We start from the raw sequence: 21,842 nt of genomic DNA, 5'->3' as shown, positions 1-21,842 counted from the left end.
TGGATCTGTGAATAAGTTAGATACACAAGACACAGTAGTCAATGAGTATAATAATCTACTGTTTGATAGACCCAAATATTCCAGCTTCTGGGATAAGAACTCATTATTTAACGAAAACTGCTGGAAAAACTGGAAAATAATATGGCAGAAACTAGGCATAGACCAACATTTTATACCATATACTAAGATAAAGTCAAAATAGGAACACAATTTAGATATAAAGGCTGAAACTATAAGCAAATTAGGAGAGCAAGGAATAGTTACTTGTAAGATTTATAGAGAACAGAAGAATTTATGACCAAACAAGAGATAAAGAACATTATGAAATACAAAATGGCTAATTTTGATTACAATGAATTGAAAAGTTTTTGCATGAGCCAATTCAACCAAGATTAGAAAGGAAGCAGAAAGCTAGGAAACAATTTTTACCATCAATGTCTCTGATAAAGGCCTTATTTCTAAAATATATAGAGAACTGAGTCAAATTTAAGAATACAAGTCATTCCTCACTTGATAAATGGTCAAAAGATATGAACAGGCAGTTTTCAGATGAAGAAATTAAGTCTATCTACAATCCTATGGAAAAATGCTCTAAATCACTATTGATTAGAGAAATGCAAATCAGAACAACTCTGAGGTACCACATCACACCTATCAGATTGGCTAACATGACAAAACAGGAAAATGATAAATGCTGGAAAAGATGTTGGAAAATTAGAACACTAATGCATTGTTGGTGGAGTTGTGAACTTCACCAACCATTCTGGAAAGCAATTTGTAACTGTGCCCAAAGAGCTATAAAACTGAGTACACCCTTTGACCCAGCAATACCACTTCTAGGTCTTTATCCCAAAGAGATCATAAAAATAAAAAGAAAAGCACCCACATGTACAAAAATATTTATAGCAACTCTTTTTGTGGTGGTCAAGAATTGGAAATAGAGGGGATGCCCATCAATTGGGAAATGGCTGAACAAGTTGTGGTATGAATGTGATGGAATACTATTATTCCATAAGAAATGATGAGTAAGCAAGTCACTTAACCGTGATTGCTTCACCAAAAAAAATGATGAGTAGGTGGACTTCAGAAAAACCTGGAAAGACTTACATGAACTGATGCTAAGTGAAGTGAGCAGAACCAGGAGAATATTGTACACAATAACAACAACATTGTGCTATGACTAACTTTGATAGACTTAGCTATTCTCAGCAATGCAAGGATCTAAGACAACTCCAAAAGACCTATGAGGGAAAATGCTATCCACATTCAGAAAAAGAACTATGACATTTGAATGCATATTGAAGCATACTATTTGCTCTTTTTTTTTAATTTGTTCTTTCTCATGGTTTCTCCCATTGGTTCTAATTCTTTACAATATGACTAATGTGAAAATATGTTTAATATGAATGTATATGGAGTCACTGTCGGTGGAGCCAAGATGGCGGAGGGAAAGCAGTGACTTGCTAGAGCTCTCCCTTAAACCCCTCCAAAGACCTATAAAAAATGGCTCTAAACAAGTTCTAAAGCAGCAGAACCCACAAAAAAAAACAGAGTAAAACAAATTTCCAGCCCAAGACAACCTAGATGGCTGATCTGAAAGGTATATCGCGCCTGGCGGGAAGAGGAGCACAATTCAGCATGGGCACACAGACCGCAGCAACCCTGGAGCAGGCCTCAGAGGGCTGAATCGTGGGCAGCTGTGGCGGTTTCCAGACTTCCCAACCCATGAACACCAAAGACAACTTAGAAGGTCAGTGGGAAAAGTCTGTGACTGTGGTGAGAGAGGAGCTAGGTCTCAGCCACAAATCCAGAGCATGCCCTCAGGGCAATGGCTGCCTCCTGAGCTTCCTGCCCACGTACTGAGGGGGAATCGAGTGGCTGATCAGAGGGGGATTACAGGGATCTCTTTGCCGGGGCTGAGGCAGAAATCTCTTGCTTTGCCCGTGCTTGGATCTGGGTCACAGTTCTGAGGGGCGGTCCTGGGGCAAGGAAGAGCACTGGCGTGGTGGAGCTTGTTGTGGCGGTGGAAAGGAAACACCTTGCGCCCTATCACAGCACCTTGGAAGAACTGACACTTCTCAGGTCCCTAGAAGTACCTCTGAAAACAGCTGTACAAACCCCCGAAGCTTGGGACACTACACTCTTCACATTGGAAGCAGACTTTTACCTTAACAAAAAGTTTAAAACTCAAGTCATTGGTTGGGATCATGAGCAAGCAGCGCAAAAAGAGTCAGACCATAGAATCTTACTTTGGTGACAAAGAAGATCAAAACATACAACCAGAAGAAGAAAACAAAGTCAAAGCTCCTACATCCAAAACTTCCAAAAAAAATGTGAATCAGTCCCAGGCCTTGGAAGAGCTCAAAAGGGATTTTGAGAAGCAAGTAAGAGAAGTAGAGGAAAAACTGTGAAGAGAAATGAGAGTGATGCAAGAAAATCATGAAAAACAAGTCAACAGTTTGCTAAAGGAGACCCAAAAAAATACTGAAGAAAATAACACCTTAAAAAATAGCCTAACCCAAATGGCAAAAGAGGTCCAAAAAGCCAATGAAGAGAAGAATGCCCTAAAGAGCAAAATTGGACAAATGGAAAAGGAAGTCCAAAAGATTACTGAATATGAATGTATATGTATAGCCTATATCAGATTGCACTCCATCTTGAGGAGGGGGGAGGGGGAGAAAATTTAGAACTCAAAATCTTATGGAAGTGAATGTTGAAAATTAAAAATAAATAAATACATTTTTTAAAAAAGGAAAAAAAAAAGACAAAGAAAGCCTCTGGGACCAACTTTACTTACTCGAGTCTTGGAGGTCTTTAGATTATTGATCAGTAAGTTGGCAGTTAAGTGAGTGGTGAAGAGGCGTGGTTTGGATGCCTCCATCTGGGGCAAATAGTTCGATAAATATATCTGCTCAATCCAGGGGACCCGAGCCCAGGTAGGTATGCTCTGGATGTTCTGGAAGTCCTCTTTGTTGAAGATGAGACTCAGGATTTGCTGCATCCAGGTTGTACCTGGCAGAGAAGGAAAGGGGAGTGGTTTTGAAGGCTGAGGTTAGAGGGGCAATGAGGGTAGATATCACAGCTCCCCCCATTTTTCATTCCCCAAGAGTTAGAAACCACTGAATCCATAGCTTGCCCCTCAAGCACAATTCTAATGGAGGCAAAATTGTCCGTCAACACATTTCTATTTCTTCCCTCTTCAGGGTCTTTTCCCCAAGGTGTTTGCTGTCCCCTGACTGCCCATGGTCCTCGGTGTTCCATTTAGAACTGTGCTCTACAAATACTACTGGTGTTTCAGGTCAAGACAAAAGAAAACAGGCTTTTCTTTAGGTGAAGGTCAGAAATTTAACAAAGAGCACCTTTGGTGTGGGGCAGCTGGGTGCAGCCATAGTGGATAGAGTACTGGGCCTGGAGTCAGGAAGACTCATGTTCATGAGTTCAAATCTGGCCTCTGACACTTACTAGGCTGTGTGATCCTGGGCAAGTCACTTAACTTTTTTTGCCTCAATTTTCTCATCTGTAAAGTGATCTGGAAAAGAAAACGGCAATTCACCCCAGTATCTTTGCCAAAAAACACCCCAAATAGGGTCATGAAGAGTTGATAGGACTGAAAAACAACTTAATTTAACACTTTTGATGTAAATAAAGGCCCACTTGGTAATTCCCTACTTCCACCTGATAGGACAGGTTCCATCAAGGGGCAAATTCTTCCCTTTGTTCCCAGAAGGATTAAACTAGGGTCTTCTCCATTTAAAATATCCTTTTCCATTCAACAAATCACTTAAACAAGATTCTCTGTGATGTGCCTGTGGGAAGAACAGCATTGATTTCTGGAGATGAGTGGTCTAGGAGGAAATGGATAGAGATATGGTTGATCAACTATTAGGAATGCTAATCTAAAACAGGGTAGTTAAATATCTTAATTTTCTTTCTTGGATTTCTATAAATGTTACCTAAAATTTTCTTGGAGCAGAGACAATTTGAAGGCATGAGATAACATTGCCATTTGAACATCTCCTTCTCTAAATCAGAAATGACTTGGAATTCGATTAATCTTAAATTAAATAATCTAATAAGATTAATCTTACATTAAAATTGTTTCTGGCAACCTGGTAACTAAACATAGAGTACAGTATTAGTTTTTTTCTTTAACAGGATAAAGAAGGATGCTGCATGATTATAAGCAGTATCATCTCATAAAACAGAGAGAAGCAGAAGAGTAAAACCACTTGAAAGAAAAGTTTGGCAAGATAGGCAGCGAGTGGTCCCATAGGCATTCAAGAATGAGAATGGAAGGATAACTATGAACAGAAGGAAAATGGAGATTTGCAAAAATTCACTATTTTGTTGTTGTTCAGTCGTGTCTGACTCTTCTTGACCCCATTTGGGGTTTTCTTGGCAAAGATACTGGAGTGGTTTGCCATTTCCTTCTCCGGCTCATTTTACAGATGAGGAAACTGAGGCAAACAGGGTTAAGAGACTTACCCAGGGTCACATGTCTCGTAAATGTCTGAGTCCAGATTTGAACTCAGGAAAAGTCTTCCTGACTTCAGGCCTGACATTCTATCCACTGCTCTACCTAGCAAAATCTATCCTCTACTAAGGATAGTGGAACTAGCACACATAAACCTTAACATCAGAGTTCCATATGTACCTATGGAGAGGTAGAAATGACATTAAAAGGAATAAATATGAGCAAAATAATTGGATTAGGCCAAGTGTATGCAGTGATTTATACTAGAGAGGCCACAATTGTGAGGGCATTGAGAGACTGACATACAAAGTGTCTCATGGAAAGAAGGACACCAAACACACGGGAAAAATCTCAGGTCTTAGGGGGCAGCTAGGTGGCACAGTGAATAGGGCTCTGACCTTGGAGTCAGGAGGACCTGAGTTGAAATCCAGCCTCAGACACTTAATACTTACTAGCTGTGTGACACTGGGCAAGTCACTTAACCCCAATGGCCTCACCAAAAAGCCAAAAAAAAATCTCAGGTCTTATTAATAGTGAAGGGGAAGGAAATAAATATTTATATAACACCTACCATGTGCCAGGCACTGTGCTAAGTGCTTTACAAATATTATCTCATTTGATCCTCACAACAACCCTGAGAGGTGCTGTTATTATCCCCACTTTACAGTTGAGGAAACTGAGGCAAAAAGAGGTTAAGTGACTTGCCCAGAATCACTTAACTAATACGTGTCTGAGGCTGGATTTGGACCGAGATCCTCCTGACTCCAAGCCCAGCACTCTATCCGCTTAATACCTGAAACAAGATGACAGAAAAAAACATCATTAATTACCAACCTATATGCCTACTCTCTCATCTGTACAAAATCTTTCTGAGAATCATCTATATGTGAATCTGGGCTGTCCTAGCCTATTAGCAAGGAGCAAGCAGGCTTTTGCAATTCACATTCAACAATGGACCACATCTTTAAGATCTCACAATTAACCGAATGAGGGAGAGAACATGAGATCCTATTGTGTTTCTTGTTTGATTATGAAAAAGCATTTGGTTTAGTAGAACATTACCCTGACCTGAAGGCCCCTTTTCCACACAATGATTTGCATCCACATATCAAATTCACTCAAGATTCCTAGGAACAAATAACAACCAAAATAACCCTACTCAATTATGCTCTATTAATAAACATTGGCTTTTTTACTTTCTTTATTTTTCTTTATTTTTGTTTTGCCTGTGTTTTCTTTCACAATATGACTAATATGGAAATATGTATTGCATTTCTGCACATATATAACCTATATCAATTTTCTTGCCTTCTCAATGAGGGAGGAGGAGAAGGAGGGAAAGAATTTGGAACTCAAAAATTTTTTCAAGGGAAGGTTAATTTTTACATGTAATTGGAAAAAAATAAAATATTTAAAACATTTTAAAAATTTGTTTTAAAAGCAAACAAATAAATAAACAAACAAACATTGGCTGAGGCATGAAAGAGGGAGATGTAAGCTTGCCAGAGATTTTTGCTACTGTGACAGAGGAGATCAGAGCAGAGTCCAGATCAAGGAGAGATTTTCTTGTGGAGCTTGAAGTCCTCCAGATGCTTGTTTGCAGATAATATTCTACTAGTTGTATTAAGCCTTAGAAGATTGCTGAGATCAAGGGAATTTGGCCTGTCTATCCCACCAAAAAGTCCAAGTAGACAAGGAAGGTCTTTTGCCCAGATTTCAACATATATTTAAACGTAACACTCTATAGATCTCGTCCATCATTATGTATATTTGGGACAGATGGGACAGATAAACAATGAACTGGGAGACCAGCATTGATGAAGAGGAAAGTAAATTAGATTGCCTTTAGAAAATTGCAAAGTTCTGTTATTGATCCCAATTTTCCCATGAAGACAAAGGTATATCTTTTTTTAATACTAGTATTCTACTAGTGTTGCTGTAAATGGTGTAGAATACAACTGTCTATGAAGAATTAAAAATTAGCACCCAATATATAGAGAATATGAACCCAAATAGAGAGGAGCATAACGGGTATGAACAGGCTGCCACATCGAACCAATGAGGAATCCCTGAAGGAGTCAACAGGAGTTTAAGATGACATCAAGGATTGTGTAATAGGAAGAGAGAATGAGCTGGTATGAATGAGGGATGATGGGTGGACAGCCAAAGTGCTCTCCTGGTGCCATCCCAATGTCAGGAGAAATTGAGGAAGGCTTTCGGGAGCACTCCTTGTGGCAAGTTTGAGAGACAGCATGGACAAGATTTGTATGGGATCAGTAGGTATGGATGGGTTGGGTAGGGGTCTGCAACATTGGAAAGGATGCCCAAATCAATGAGAGTGTAGATTCATCTGAGTATTATAGAGTATTTCAGTAGGTGGCAGACCCTGTGCTAAGTTCTAGAGATACAAAGGTGGGGAGAGGGAAGGGAAGGGAATAAGCATTTATTATGCGCCTTCTATGTACTAGGCACTGGGCTAAGTACTTTACACATACTATCTCACTTCATCATCAAAACAAGCCTGGGAGGTAGGTACTGTTATTATTTCTATTTTACAGTTGCAGAAACTGAGATTGAGACACTTGCCCAGGGTCACACAGCTTAGAAGCATCCGAGGTTGAATCTGAACCCATCTTCCTAACTCTAGGCCCAGGGCTCTATCCACCACACCACCATGCCCCAAAGGAACTCTGCATTGGAGATTTTAAGCTGGAAGAAACTTTATGGCAGAAGGAGATGTGGTAGATCAGGTGCTTCCCGGCTCCATGCCCCATTTACACTTAGAAGATCTCCCAGTCTATTGAGAAGAACAGGGTTGGATTCAAATCTTACCCTTTGATGCTTCTCGCCTCTGTGAACTTGACTTCCCTCCAGTTCATCTTTGAGATGAGGGTGTTGGAGTCTCTAGCCTCTGAAATTCTTTCCAGGTCCATGTCTATCTATGAAACAAACCCAGGTCCTCTGATTCCAGGGCCAATACTCTTTCTATGGCAGTGTCTGAGTTTTTGGGTCCTGTTGCCTTGGCTTTCTTGCAGTGAACAGATTACAGGGTCTCCAAGAATTAGGGGCCTAGCTATTAAAGGAGCAGGTGCCCTGTGTGCTGGGGAGCCGGAAATCAGAAGGAGAGAGGGAAATAGCAGAGTGATCAAAATCTGGCACTGGCCATGTCTGGGCTGGGCCAACCCATCAAGCCTGCTTCTTTGAAGTAATTGCTGAAATTGTCATTCTAGACTCTTCCCTTTCACTTGCCCCAACACAACATGTCCAATCATCAAATCTTATCACTTTTATTTTGCCAAGATGTCTCACATCAGTAAAAATGTTTTTAGTTTATTTGTGTCTATGGGGTCTGGCATATAGTAGGTGTTTAATAAATATTTATTTATTCACATAGTAGGTACTCAATAAATGCTTATTGATTCATTGGTTTAAAGGGGATTCTTAAAACTCTTCGTATTCATGGACTAGTAGAACAGGCCTTTGGTTTGTATACCAGAGCTCTAGTTTCTAATTCTAATTCTGCAATTAATTGAGCTAAACTTCTTGGGGTCTCTCCATTTCCTCTCAAGCTGTCCGATAGAGATAATAAATTCTATTGAGTCTACCTGGTAGAATGGTTCTGAAGCTCATAGAGTGGATTGAGTGTTGGACTTGGAGACAGGAAGACCTGAGTTCAAATCCTGCCTCAGATATTTGCTAACTATGTGACTCTGGGCAAGTCATTTAATCACTTTCAGCCTCAGTTTTCTCATCTGTAAAGTAGGGCTAATAATACCTCAAAGTATTATCTTGAGGATCAAATGAGATAACATCAAGTGAGATCAAAATGTAAAACATTTTGAAAACCTTAAAGAACTATACAAAGATTATTAATTAATAACAACAACAATAATAACAAATACGAAAGCGCTTTGAAAAGGTAAAGGTTGGGGCAGCTAGGCAGCACAGTGGATAGAACACCGGCCCTTGAGTTAGGAGGACTTGAGTTTAAATCCAGCCTTAAGCACTTACTAGCTATGTGACTCTGGGCCAGTCACCGAACCCCAATTGTCTCAAAAAAAGAGGTTAAAGGTGTTGCACAAATACATGTTGTTATCAATTTCAACAATTAATAATAATTTATTATATTATTATTAGCTCGGAAAATGTGAGCTCAACTCAAAGGAAGCTAGGTGGCTTAGTAGATAGAGTACTGAGCTTGGAGCTAGTAAAACTTGAGTTCAAAGCCAGCTTTAGCTACTTATTTCCTGTGTGACTGTGGTCAAGTCTCTTCATTTCAAATGGAGGGATTGGATTTGATGATCTCTAAGGTCCCTTCCAGTTTTAAATCTATGATCTTGTATTATTAGCCTTTGGGCATAAATGTCTTCCAGATCTTTTTTTACCCCTGGTCTTCTCTTTGGCTTTTCCAGGGTTCTGCTGCCATTGACTTTCTAGAATTTAGTAATGGCCCCTCTGGAAAACTAGAAGTCCATGGCCTTTCCTTCATCAAATCAGAGTTACAGCTGAATGATCGAGAGCAGTCTGGGCTGGGTGATGGGAGCCACTTGTCACTCAGAACACAACTATAGGGACACCATCTAGGATCATACTGCGTAGGAAAAATGGAGTCTGATTTGCTTCCTGCATCAACATCCATCTTAGTCTTCTAAGGTAGCCCAACACTATAGGATGTTGTATAAAAAGAAGCCTGTTCGAGGGCCGCTCATCTGATTCAATCATTCGACCTTCTCATCCTATGCCATTTCTTCAGAAGTACTCATCTTTACACTTAATTTGCCTGTTGACTTTTGAAATAGGGCTTTTTGTACTATTGTACTATAAGAATTGATGAAGGAAATGGTTCCAGAGAAACCTGGGAAGATTAGTATGCACTGATGCAGAGTGAAATAAGTAGAACCTTGAGAACAATGTATACGATAACAACAATACTATAAAAATTAACTATTTTGTGAGACTTAAGAACTCTTATCACCTCAATGATCAATCGTGATTCCAGAGGACCAATGATGAAAAATGCATCCCACCTAATGAAGAGGTGATAGACTAAATATGCAGAATGAGATGTACCTTTTTGGATATTGTCAATGTGAGAATGCTTGACTATGTACATTTACTATGTGCGTAACAAATGGGTTTTACTTCTTTTTCTGGTGGAGGGGGAAGTGGAAGGAGAAAAATAAATGCCTGATAACTGAAAAAAAAAAAAGCTTTTTAAAAAAAGAAATAGGTCCTACTGATCTGAGGTTTCATGACTATGGAAGTAGCCAAACTTGAGTTGTTCAAGGAAGATAAAAGAGTTGAGGCTCCTTTCATTCTGACCTCCAATTCATTCCATGCTATGCTAATTCAAAATACCTTTGTGGAGAGATGATGGAGAGGAGAGGGAACCTGTCTGAGATCCAGAGGGGGTCAATTAGGGCAAACTGCTTCTGCTCTGCATTTGCCCTCCCTTTCAATTAGTCAACATGCATCTAATAAGCATCCATTATGTACCAGGCACTGTTCCATGAATTAGGGATATAAAAATAACAGAGAAAATACTCCTTGCCCTTAAGGAGATTACATTCTAATTAGTGAGACCAACATGTACATATATAGGTATATACAAGACACATACAAGGAGGAAAAAAGGTAGATTGTCAAGTCGATTCAATAAACATTGATAAAGCACTTATTATGTGCCACAAGCACTGTGCTAAGTTCTGGCAATACAAATAAGGAAAAGAAAGACAGTCCTCGACCTCAAGAAGCTTACAATCTAATGGGAGAAGATAGCATGTAAAAGGAAGCTGGAAAGTGGTGGCTGATTTTAGAAAAACATGAAAAAACTTGCATGAAATAATGAAGTGAAGTGAGCAGAACTAAGAGAATGTTGTATACTATTACAGCAAAATTGTTCAAAGAATAATTGTGAACCCTCAAGTAATTCTGAGTATTATAAAGACTCAAATCAACTATAAAGGACCTATGAAGGAACATGCTATCCACCTCCAGAGAAAGAACTGATAAATAGAAATATGCATAGTATGGTTTACATATTTTTCCCACTTAATAGTATTTTGGTTTTTCCAATTACATGTAAAGATAGTTTTCAACATTCACTTTTATAAGATTTTGAGTTCCAAATTTTTTTCTCTCTCCCTTCCTTCCTCCCTCCCCAAGACAGCATGCAACCTGATATAGGTTATATATGTACAATCCTATTAGACATATTTCCTCATTAGTCATGTTGTGAAGGAAGAATCAGAACAAAAGGGAAAAACCATGAGAAAGGAAAAAAAAAAGAGGAAATAGGATGCTTCAATCTGCATTCAGACTCCATAGTTCTTTTTCTGGATGTGGATAGTATTTTACATCATAAGTCTTTTGGAATTATCTTAGATCATTATATTGCTGAGAAGAGGCAGGTGTATCAAAATTGGTAATTGCACAATGTTGCTGTTACTGTGTACGGTGTTCTCTTGATTCTGCTCACTTCACTCAGCATCAGTTCATGTAAATCTTTCCAGGTTTTTCTGAAATTTGCCTGCTCATCACTTCTTATAGAACAATAGTATTCCATTACATGCATATCCCACAACTTGTTCAGCCATTCCCCAATCGATGAGCCAATCCCTTTAATTTCCAATTCTTTGCCACCACAAATTTTGTACATGTGGGTCATTTTCCATTTTTAATGATCTCTTTGGGATACAGACCTAGTAGTGGTATCACTGGATCAAAAATTATGCACAGTTTTATAGCCCTTTGGACATAGTTCCAAATAGCCCTCTAGAATGGTTGGTTAAGTTCACAACTCCACCAACAATGCTTTAGTGTTCCAATTTTCCCACATCTTCTCCATCATTTATCATTTTCCCTTTTTGTCATTAGCCAATCAGATATGTGTGAGGTGGTATCTCAGAGTTGTTTTAATTTGCATTTCTCTTATCAATAGTGATTTAAGGCATTTTTATATGACTATAGATAGCTTTAATTTCTTCATCTGAAAATTGCCTCTTCATATCCTTTGACCATTTATCAACCTGGGTACATACGTTTATAAATCTTCATCAAATAGTGGCATTTTCCAGTGCGGAGTGGGGAGGGAGGGAGAGATGGAGGGAGAGAGATAGTTTGGAACTTAAAATGTGACAAAAATAAATAAAATAAAATTATTGGGGGTGGGACATGGTGATACCAAGGAGAGTTCAAACCAAGCAGAGCTGCAGATAGAAAGTGGAATTTGATCTGGAAAGTCCAAATCCTGCCCTCTATTGTCATGGAAACCAGAGATTACATGACGTGGAAGTGAAGGGCACATTCTCAAAATGCAGAAGAATAAATGCAAAGGCACAGAAATCAGAGACTGTGCACTGTGTGTGAGGAACAGTCAGTAGATTAATTTGTCTGGATGGCAGAGTTTGTGGAGAGAAGAAATGGATAAGAAGATTGGAGGAAGGGGGCTTTAAATGCCCAATAGAGTTATGTCTTCAATCCCTTCAATCCCTCATAAGGAACCACTGGTAAGTTTACTGAGTGGGGGATGTAGATGACATGCTTAGACCTGAACTTCAGGCAAATAAATTTGACAGTTGAGTAGAGAATGGATTGGTGTGGGGAAAGGCTTGAATAAAGGAAACCATTTAGAAGGCTGTTGTAATAGTCCAGCAATGACACGAAGCTAAGCTCATATCATATCATTAGATTTGAAAAAATTTTATAGATATTTAGGAAAAGCCAACTTGGTCCTCCATAAGATAGACCCAGGGGCTGTAAAACAATCAGGATATTTTTTATCCTTAGCAAGTGTTAAAGGAGAGGTGACAAAGACATCACAGTTTGACTTTGATAGACTCTCATAACCTACTTTCTCCCTCCCCCCACCTTTGAGTCTTCTTGTCACCCACATCTTCCACTCAGTAAACTCACCAGTGGCTCCCTATTAACTATAGGATTGAAGACACCCATACTTCCCTTTCCTCCACTACTGTGCAATCCAATGGCACTGGCCTCCTTATTCCTCACACAAGACGTTCCATCTCCTGACTCCAGGTGTTGTTTTCCCTGACTGTCCCTTATGCCTGGAATGCTCTCATGCCTGATCTTCATCTGGTAGCTTCCCTGAATTCCATTGGATCCCACCTAAAATCTCACCTTCTGCAAGAAGCCTTTCCCAATCCCTCTTCATGCTAAAACTCCCTCTAGGCCTATCTATATTTTGTTTGCATGACATCTTCTGAAAACCTCAGAACACTGGGATTCTTCACATCTCTCTCACTATACATCTACCCCACATGCATGCAGAAGATTCTTCTCTTTCCTTTCCCACCACCCTGCCCCATCAAACTCCGGCACAATGAAGATGGCACTCTCAGCAGCATGCCAAGCCCCAAAAAGAGGCACTAAAATCGTAAGAGTACCAAAAGAAAGGAGAGAATGAGGTTGGGAGAACAAAAGGCACTACATTCAGAGCAGTCAGAGATCTCTGGGAATAGGTAATAACTAAAAGTCTTGGCCTTTGGTTAACTCCTCCCAAAGCTTACAGTTTGGCAGATGGAGGGGACTAATCTGTAGGGAGGTGGTCTGGAATTCAACTCAACTCTGACTTACCCAAATAGAAAAAATCCAAGCTAACTGACGCACTTCTTTGCTTACTATGGAGTACCTTCATGGAATGACTCTTAGGGTTACCATATATGAATTTAGACCCAGCAGACCTAGTAAGAATAATCTCCCACCAAACACAAGACGGAAATTTCAGAGGGCCAGAAAACAAGGAGCGAGCATTGACCAGGTATATGATTAAGGTATTTGGGATGGGAGGGGCACCAAGAGGTTGAAATAGGAGCACTGAAAGGGAGGTGGGAAGGTTGGCCAAAGCCAAGAACTGTTTTACAGTTTTTCGGGGAGGCAATTCTGCCGGCTGCATCTGTTACCTGACTTTGGGAAGGTGACCAAGAGGACGTCTGTGTCTTGAAACTGGAAGTTGGTGGCAGCGCGCAGACTCTCCTGGGTGTGCAGATATCCTGGCATGGAGATGCCCTCAAAGACTTCAGTCACCTTAAACTTAGCCATGAGAGTAGCTCCTCTGCAGGGAAAGGCAAGCCCAACATAAGTGTTAGAGAAATTATCTGAAAAGATCTACTGCTTGGGGAAGGTCTCTAAGACTGGCAAATCTAGTTCTCCAAGTCCCTAGGAAGAAGATGGGAGTCCAGAGGATCCAGTCTTCAACAGATTCCAGCTCTGGGTGTAGAAGGTTGTTCTATGCTGCCAATGCATTACTTAGCTTGTCCAGTATAGTTTTATTATCTATTTGCTCCTATAACTCATTTAACTTTTTCTTCAAGAACTTGGCTATAAAACTTTGCATACCTTTTGACGCAGCAATACTGCTACTAGGTCTATACCCCAAAGAGATCAAAGGAAAAGGAAAAAGACTCATATGTACAAAAATATTTATAGCAGCTTTTTTGGGGTAGCAAAGAATTAGAAACCAAGGAAATGCCTATCAAATAAGGAAATGGCTGAACAAATTGTGGTATAGGATTGTGATGGAATACTATCGTGTTGTAAGAGATGATGAAAAGAGTGGTTTCAGAAAATCCTGGGAAGACTTATATGAACTGATGCGAAGTGAAGTGAGCAGAACTAGGAGAATATTATACACAGTAGCAGCAATATTGTAACAATAATCAACTGTGAAAGATTTGGCTATTTCTGATCAATACAATGATCTGTGACAATACATCACAAAGCCCATACACTATAACCAGACTGAATGTATACCAAGAATGCTGGGCTGAATCAATATTAGGAAAACTATAAGCATAACTGACCATTTCAATATGAAAAATAACAAAAATCATATTATTATCTCCAAAAATGACAAAAAAGCTTTTGACAAAATGCAATACTCATTCCAATTTAAGACAAAAAAACCCCAAACATTAGAAAGCATAGGGATAAATTAAGCTTTTCTTAAAATGATAAGTAATATCTATCTAAAATCAAGAACAAACATTTTATGTAATAGGGATAAACTAGAAGCCTTTCTAGGAAGCTCAAGGTTGAAGCAAGGATGTTCATTCTCAACATTATTATTCAATATTGTACTAGAAATGCTAGTTAGAGCAATAAGACAAGAAATTGAAGGAATAAACATATGCAACAAGGAAACAAAATGATCACTTTTTGCAGATATATGATGGTTTACTTGGTTGGAGAATCTTAGAGAGTCAACTAAAAAATTAGTCGAACAATTAACAACTTTAATAAAGTTCCAGGATATAAAATAAACCCACACAAATCATCAGTATTCTTATATATACATCTATATATCTATAGATGACATACATAATGATATGTCTGTCTCCAGCAAGAAGCGATAGAAAGAGAAATTCCATTTAAAATAACTGCAGACAGTACACAATACTTGGGATCCTACCTGCCAAGACACAGGAACCACATGAACACAATTATAAGAAATTCTTCATACAAGTAAAGACATCTAAATAACTGGAGAAATTTTAATTGCTCATAGGTAGGCTGATCCAATATTAAAAAATGACAATACTACCTAAATTAATTTACTTATTCAGTGCCATATCAAACTACCAAAGAATTACTTTGTAGAGCTAGAAAAAAAATAACAAAAATCATCTGGAGCAACAAAAGATCATACATATGAAGGGAATCAATGGGAGAAAAAGCGATGGAAGGAATCCTAGCAGTACTGGATCTCAAACTATACTACAAAACCATAATCATCAAGACAATTTGGTACTGGAAAAGAATTAGAGAGGCTGATCAGTGGAATAGATTAGGTACACCATATACAGAAACAAATTAACAAAGTCACCTAGCGTTTGATAAACCCAAAGATCCTAGCTACTGGGGCAAGAATTTACTATTCTACAAAAACTGTTGGGAAAACTAGAAAGGAATCAGGAAGAAATTAGGTATAGGCCTGCATTCTACTCTCCAAAAAATCTTTCTGAAGAATAATTTGGAATAAATTTCCATTTCAAGAAAGCCTATATCATAAATATTTTTGGTAAATTTAAAAATTTCAAACTTAAGTACAAAATAAGAAAAGAAAAAAGAAACAAACTTAAATACAAAATAAGAAAAGAAAAAAAAATTGCCATGTGCACCACAAAACATAAGATATGATTAAAAATATAAAGCAATAAATTTTCATTTCAAGAAAGCCTATATCATAAATATTTTTGGTAAATTTAAAAATTTTAAACTTAAATACAAAATAAGATAAGAAAAAAGAAACAAACTTAAAGACAAAATAAGAAAAGAAAAATAAAACATTGCCATGTACACTACAGAATATAAGAGAGGATTATATAAAGCAATAAATTTTCATTTCAAGAAAGCTTATATAATATATGTTACACATTGTGTTCAGACCTGTCCATCTTTTCGTTACTTCCTTGTAGGTTTTATTTTGTCCTCTGCTATACACTTTCTACTTTGTTCTTTTCCCCCACTTCCTCCCCATCTCCCCAAGAAGGCTGGATATATGTACACACACACACACACACACACACACACACACACACACACTCACTCATATGGACATATATACAAACATATATACATAAATACATACATTTACATATATGTACATACACGTAGATATCTATAATCACACACATATATGCACATATACATTCATATGCATCTATGTAAGACTGCACTACATTTATTTATCCTCTGTTTCTCTGAAGGTGGATAACATCTTCCATCTTAAGTCCCAGTCTTTTCATATTTTTCTAAATCCACCAACTTATTTTCTCCACCACAGTAATATTCTCACTTTATATTGTCTAGTTATTTTAAATAGTGTACAAGAATATTGATTTGGGGAGGGAGGAAGGGAGAAAATTTGGAACCCAAAGTTTTAAAAATACATGTTAAAGAAATTGTTTTCACATGCAACTGGGAGATAAGAAATACAGGAAATGGGGTACAGAAATCCATCCTGACCTACAGGAAAATTGAAGGGGAAGGGATAAGAGAAGGGGGGGAGAGATAGAAGGGAAGGTAGACTAGGGAAAGAGGTATTCAGAATGCATGCCATCTTGGGATGGGGGAAGGGACCAGATGGGGAGAAAATTTGGAACTCAAAATCTTGTGGAAGTGAATATTGAAAACTAAAAATAAATAAATTCAAATGTAAAAAAAAAACATCCATGGAAAGAAAAAAGAAATGTAGAAATGAATGGGAGAATTGAGGGGAGAAGGCTGATGAGTAACAATGAAGTTTACTCTGTCTTGTCCAAATCCTTGTTGCTGGCATTGATGGGCTTCTAGGTCACTGTCTCTCCTCAATATGTGTATCCTTCCTTGGCTTACATATTTTTTAATTAAAAGTTTTGCATTTAAAAAAATAAATTAATTTAAAAATTTGAGCTCCCCCCAAAATAAATAAACAAAAATTTAAAAAAAGAATACTGATTAATATGGCTGACATATAGTGTAGTTTCCCTATTTTTCTCTTTTGATTAAATCTCTTAGCTTTAACTTTGTCTAAGATCATGATTACTACCCCTGCTTCTTCTTCCTTGATAAATTCTACTCCTGATCTTATTTTATGTTTGTATGTATCTCTTATTTCCTATCCCTCATGACTCCTCTATTTTACTTCTACTTGCTACCTTGCCCTTCTTATTACTTAACCTATATCCCACCACCACCAACATCCCTCCCTCATCCTACCTCCCACCCCTTCTGCTTGCTCTCTTGTTTCTATCTGAATTTAGGAGACTTTTATAGCCTTCTAAATATATGTATATATATGTGTATATATGTTGTTCCTTCTTTATCCCATTGATCTGGACACCTTTCTATAATCCCCCCTTATCCTATTCCCTGACTCCCTTATTTCTTTATAAATTTAGAAGACTTTTATTCCCTCATAAATATATTGTTTTCTCTTTAACCCAGATCCGATGTGAGTAGGGTTCCTCTAAAAATCCCTCCCCCTGTCCCTATCCCCTTAGTTTTTTATTTCTTTCCGAATTTAGAAGACTTTTAGACCCTTCTAGATATATATGTATTGTTCCCTCTTTAACCCTTTCCCAATGAGAGTAGGGTTCCAGAACTACCAGCTCTCCTCCCCCATCTAATTCCTTTGTGTCACTTCTCCCTCTCACATCTCATTTGCATAAGATAATTACTCTTTTTTACCTTTTCCTAGATGGTGTTATTTTTTAGAATCATATCATACTCAATTCTATCTTTTCTTTTGAACTACCCAATTACTAATTACAACTTTAGACATACAGTTTACATTTCCTTGCATAAAAATTACAGTTTGTCCTTATTGAGTCCCTCGTAATTAGTCATTGATGTTTACCTCACATTTCTCTTGGATCTTGTTATCAAATTTTCTATTAAGTTCAGGTATTTTTCCAATAAAATCCAGAAAGTCTGGCAATTCATTGAAATTCCATTTTTTTTTTTCATTCAGGATTAGGTGTAACTTTGCTGGGTATGATATTTTCAGCTGCAACCCCAGTTCTTTTGCTCTTCAATAGAAAGTGTTCTAAGACCTGTGGTCTTTTAGTGTTGCCACTGCTAAGTCTTGTGTGATTATAATTGTGGCACTGCCATATTTGAATTTTTTTTCTTGTTTCTCATAATATTTTCTCCTTGAGCTGGGGGTTTCAGAATTTAGCTACGATATTCTTGAAGGTTTTTCTTGTAAGATCTTTTTCAGGTGGTGAGGGAGGGAGGGAGGGAGGGAGGGAGAAAATTTGGAACCCAAAGTTTTAAAAACACATGTTAAAAAAATTGTTTTCACATGCAACTGGGAGATAAGAAATACAGGAAATGAGGTATAGAAATCTATCCTGTCCTGCACGAAAATAGAAAGGGAAGGGGATAAGAGAAGTGGGGGGAGAGATAAAAGGGAGGGCAGATTAGGAGAAGAGGTGTATTTTTTCTATTTCTACTTTCCCCTCTTGTTCTGACACTTCAGGGCAATTTTCTTTCATCATTTCTTTTATGATTGTAAGAAGATTCTTTTTTTTTTTTGTGAGGCAATGGGGGTTAAGTGACTTGCCCAGGGTCACACAGCTAGTAAGTGTCATGTGTCTGAGGCCGGATTTGAACTCAGGTCCTCCGGACTCCAAGGTCAGAGCTTTATCTGCTGCACCACCAACTGCTCCTCTTTTTTGTTTTTTATGGTAGCTTTCAGGTAATATGATTATTCTTATGTTTTCTCTTCTTGATTTGTTTTCCAGATCAGTTGTTTTTCTTATGAGATGTTTCACATTCTCTTCTATTTTTTCGTTCTTTATGTTTTGTTTTATTTTTTCTTGGTCTCTTGTAACTTTGCTGGCTTCTCCTTGCCCAATTCTAATTTTCAAGGAGTCATTTTCTTCCTTCAGATTCTGGATCCCCTTTTCTAATGGGTTAACTTTTTTTCATAATCGTCTTATTTTTCTTGGATTGTTCTTATTTTTTTAAAAAAATTTTCCTCAATCTCTCTCATTTGATTTTTAAAGTCTTTTTTAAGTTCTTCTATGAATTCTTTTTGGGCAGGTAACCATTTGACATTACTCTTTGGGGTAGAAGAGGCTTTTTTTGCTTCAGTATCCTCCTCTGAAGACAAACTTCTCTTTTCCCATAGTAACTTTCTATGGTTGGGTTCTTTCTCATTTGCCTGCTCATTTTTTTTTTTTTTTAAATTTATGGCAACCTATTGTAATCACCTCTAGTCCTAGGTATGGGGGATGGTGTCTCTGACAGGTTGTCCTTCAGTTGTCCCCTTGGCCTGGAACCAAAATCAAGAACTCCACCCTCCTGTAAGTGTCCACAACTAGTGGCCACTGCTGGTGCACTCACTGGGCATGTGCCGGTCCTTTCTCACCCAGGGCCACAGCTTGGCAGCACAGCTGGGTCTGGTGTCCTTTATTAGCAAAGGTTTCCTCAATCTTCCCCCACTCAAATGCCCGACTCCTCATATTGTTTGGGAGGTGAAAATTCCTGTGACTGGGCTTGAGGTTACCTCCCAACTCAGCTCACTCGAGGGCTGGCTGTTTGCTGTTTCAGCAGAACTATCCTGGAGGTGTTTACACTTCATAGGGAGCAATCTATTCTCCAGTTGTCTGGGAGGACTACTGTTCTACTCCAACTCTTGTTTATTTTTACAGCCCTGTGTTTGCTGTTTTGTCTTATTTGTGGGGGAAATCTGGAGAGCTTGGAATTTTCTGACCTACTCTGCCATCTTCTCAGAATCCTCTTGCAAATCTTCCTTTCATCTCCCATTTTTAGAATATAATTGCTCCCTTTTACCTTTACCTACCCAATTTTGCTTTTTAGAATCACCCCACCATACACAACTCAGCCCCAATATTTCTTTCAAACTACCTTAATAATGGTGACAGTTTTAAGAATATTGATGACATTTTTATATACATATAAAATAAGTAAACAGTTTGACCTTAATGAGTGACTTATAATTAATCTTTAGTGTTTTCCTTATGTTTCTTCTGGATCTTTTATATCAAATTTGCCATTGAGTTCTGGTCTTTTTGTTACAAATACCTGGAAGTTTTTCAGTGTGTCAAATGTCCATTTTTTTTTCATTCAGGATTATACTCCACTTTGCTGGGTAAGATATTCTTGGACACAACCCCAGACTTCTGTTCTTCCTCTTTTCCTTTCCTTCTAAACCCCCAACTCGCCTCAGCCTCCGCACCTCTGGCTCTCTTCTTCAGCTAGTAGACTCCCTGAACTCTGCCTCGTAGCTGCCTCCTTCCCTCTCCTCCTGACTCACCGCCTCCTTCGTCTGTCCTCTCCATGCAAGATGTGCTTAAGTCTTCACCCCACTTCTCTTCCCCCTACCCTTGCCTTTTCTACCTTCCCTGTTGGATGGAGGAGTCCTGCTTGGGGACTGGGGACGGCTAATGGCTCTTCCCAGAACCAGTTAGGACTCAATTCTGTCCTCCTAAGCATCAGAGGCAAGGGGAGGTAAGGAGAGGAACAGGGTGTCTTAAACTCACTTGGCCAAGCAGACAGAAAGGACTTTCCTCCACTTTCAGCAGTTCCTGTCCGAACTCCGTGTCTTAATTCAAGAAATCCAAAGTTGCTTCTTGGAGAAGAGAGCAGGCTTGACTTGGGTTGATCTGCCGAATAGGTACGTTTCAATAGATAAGAGACAAAGTTGCTGGAGGAATTCCCTGCCTCCCTCAGTTTTCCAGGCTAAGCAATTGGCCGAGGGCGGGGGACGTGGAACGGGGGCGGTCTGAATTCCTACACTCTCTTTTCGGTCACACCCTTCTGAAAAATACCAAAACTTAAGGCTCTTTCCCTCCACATCAGAATGTAAACTATGGTCTTGAGCTCATTCCTACAAAACTATGTCAGAGCTACCTCAAACCATATCACTGTGCAACTTGTTCCATAACTTTAAGACGTGTCCTGGCAGGCTACTCAAGACAGAAAGTAAGAACCTTGTAAAAAGTAAGTAGTAAGAGCCCAGAAAAAGAAAGTAAGAGCCCAGGGGCTAAAAAAGGAAGACATGGAATTGAAATAGATAGAAGTGCAACTCTTAAAGCGCACTGATCAACAACAGAATTCTGAGCAAGCCAGTCACTTCTCTGTGCTTCAGTTTCCACAGATGGGAGTGAAATCTGAGTGTCCTCACCTCCACTCTAATTGTTTTTTTTTTATTTTGAACTTAAACACAAAAAAAGAATATTTCCATACACATATTAGAACAGAAAAAGAAAATTCTATATAAAACCATAAATCTCTATTTATGGCAACTGGTTTTTTTTGTTTTTTAAAGAAAATCATCTAGTAAATTCTATACATTGCTCTCAAGATGGTCCCATTGTATGTGTTGGTTTCTGAACTTCTGTTCTCTCCAGTGAATTTAGGAGAATGTTACAATGGCTTTTTTTTTAATCACTGTTGTTAACCCTTTCTCTCCCTATCCCTAGCCCCATTAAAAAAAAACAAAAACAAACTAGAAAGAGACAGAAACAGAGGGACGGAGGAAGGAAGGGGGAAGGGGGAAGGGGGGAGAGACACTGAGAGAGAGAGAGAAAGAGAGAGAGAGAGAAGAAGGAGGGAGGGAGAGACAGATAGAGAGATAGAGAGAAAGAGGGACAGAGACAGAGACAGAGACAGAGAGAAAGAAACACAGAGACAGGAACAGACACAGAGAGACGGAAGAAGGGAGGAAGAGGGAGAGGGAGGGAGGGAGAAAGACAGAGACAGAGAAACAGAGAGAGAGAAAAGGAGGGAGGGGTGGGAAGAGGGAGGGAAGGAGAGACACAGAGACAGAGAAAGAGACAGAAACAAAAAGATAGAAAGAGAACCCCCCTGTAACAAATAAACACAGTCAAGCAAAATG

General features: G+C 38.7%; 1 protein-coding gene across 1 annotated transcript in view; it reads right to left on the bottom strand.

The window, feature by feature from the left end:
* Positions 1-20,676, bottom strand: part of LOC114032342 (sulfotransferase family cytosolic 2B member 1-like) — a 28,516-nt gene extending 7,840 nt beyond the window's left edge. The window contains exons 1-3 of the mRNA XM_027847587.1: positions 20,485-20,676; positions 13,396-13,547; positions 2,798-3,012 (exon numbers count right to left, since the gene is read on the bottom strand). Coding sequence (XP_027703388.1) covers positions 2,798-3,012; positions 13,396-13,534 — 354 coding nt within the window. The 5' untranslated portion in view covers positions 13,535-13,547; positions 20,485-20,676. The remainder of the gene's footprint in view (positions 1-2,797; positions 3,013-13,395; positions 13,548-20,484) is intronic.
* Positions 20,677-21,842: the final 1,166 nt, after the last annotated feature.

Source organism: Vombatus ursinus, unplaced genomic scaffold (assembly GCF_900497805.2).
Source record: "Vombatus ursinus unplaced genomic scaffold, bare-nosed wombat genome assembly UNPS02005286.1, whole genome shotgun sequence".
Classification (NCBI taxonomy): domain Eukaryota; kingdom Metazoa; phylum Chordata; class Mammalia; order Diprotodontia; family Vombatidae; genus Vombatus; species Vombatus ursinus.
The sequence above is the reverse complement of the archived record's forward strand: the minus strand, read 5'-3'. Positions and strand labels throughout refer to the sequence as shown.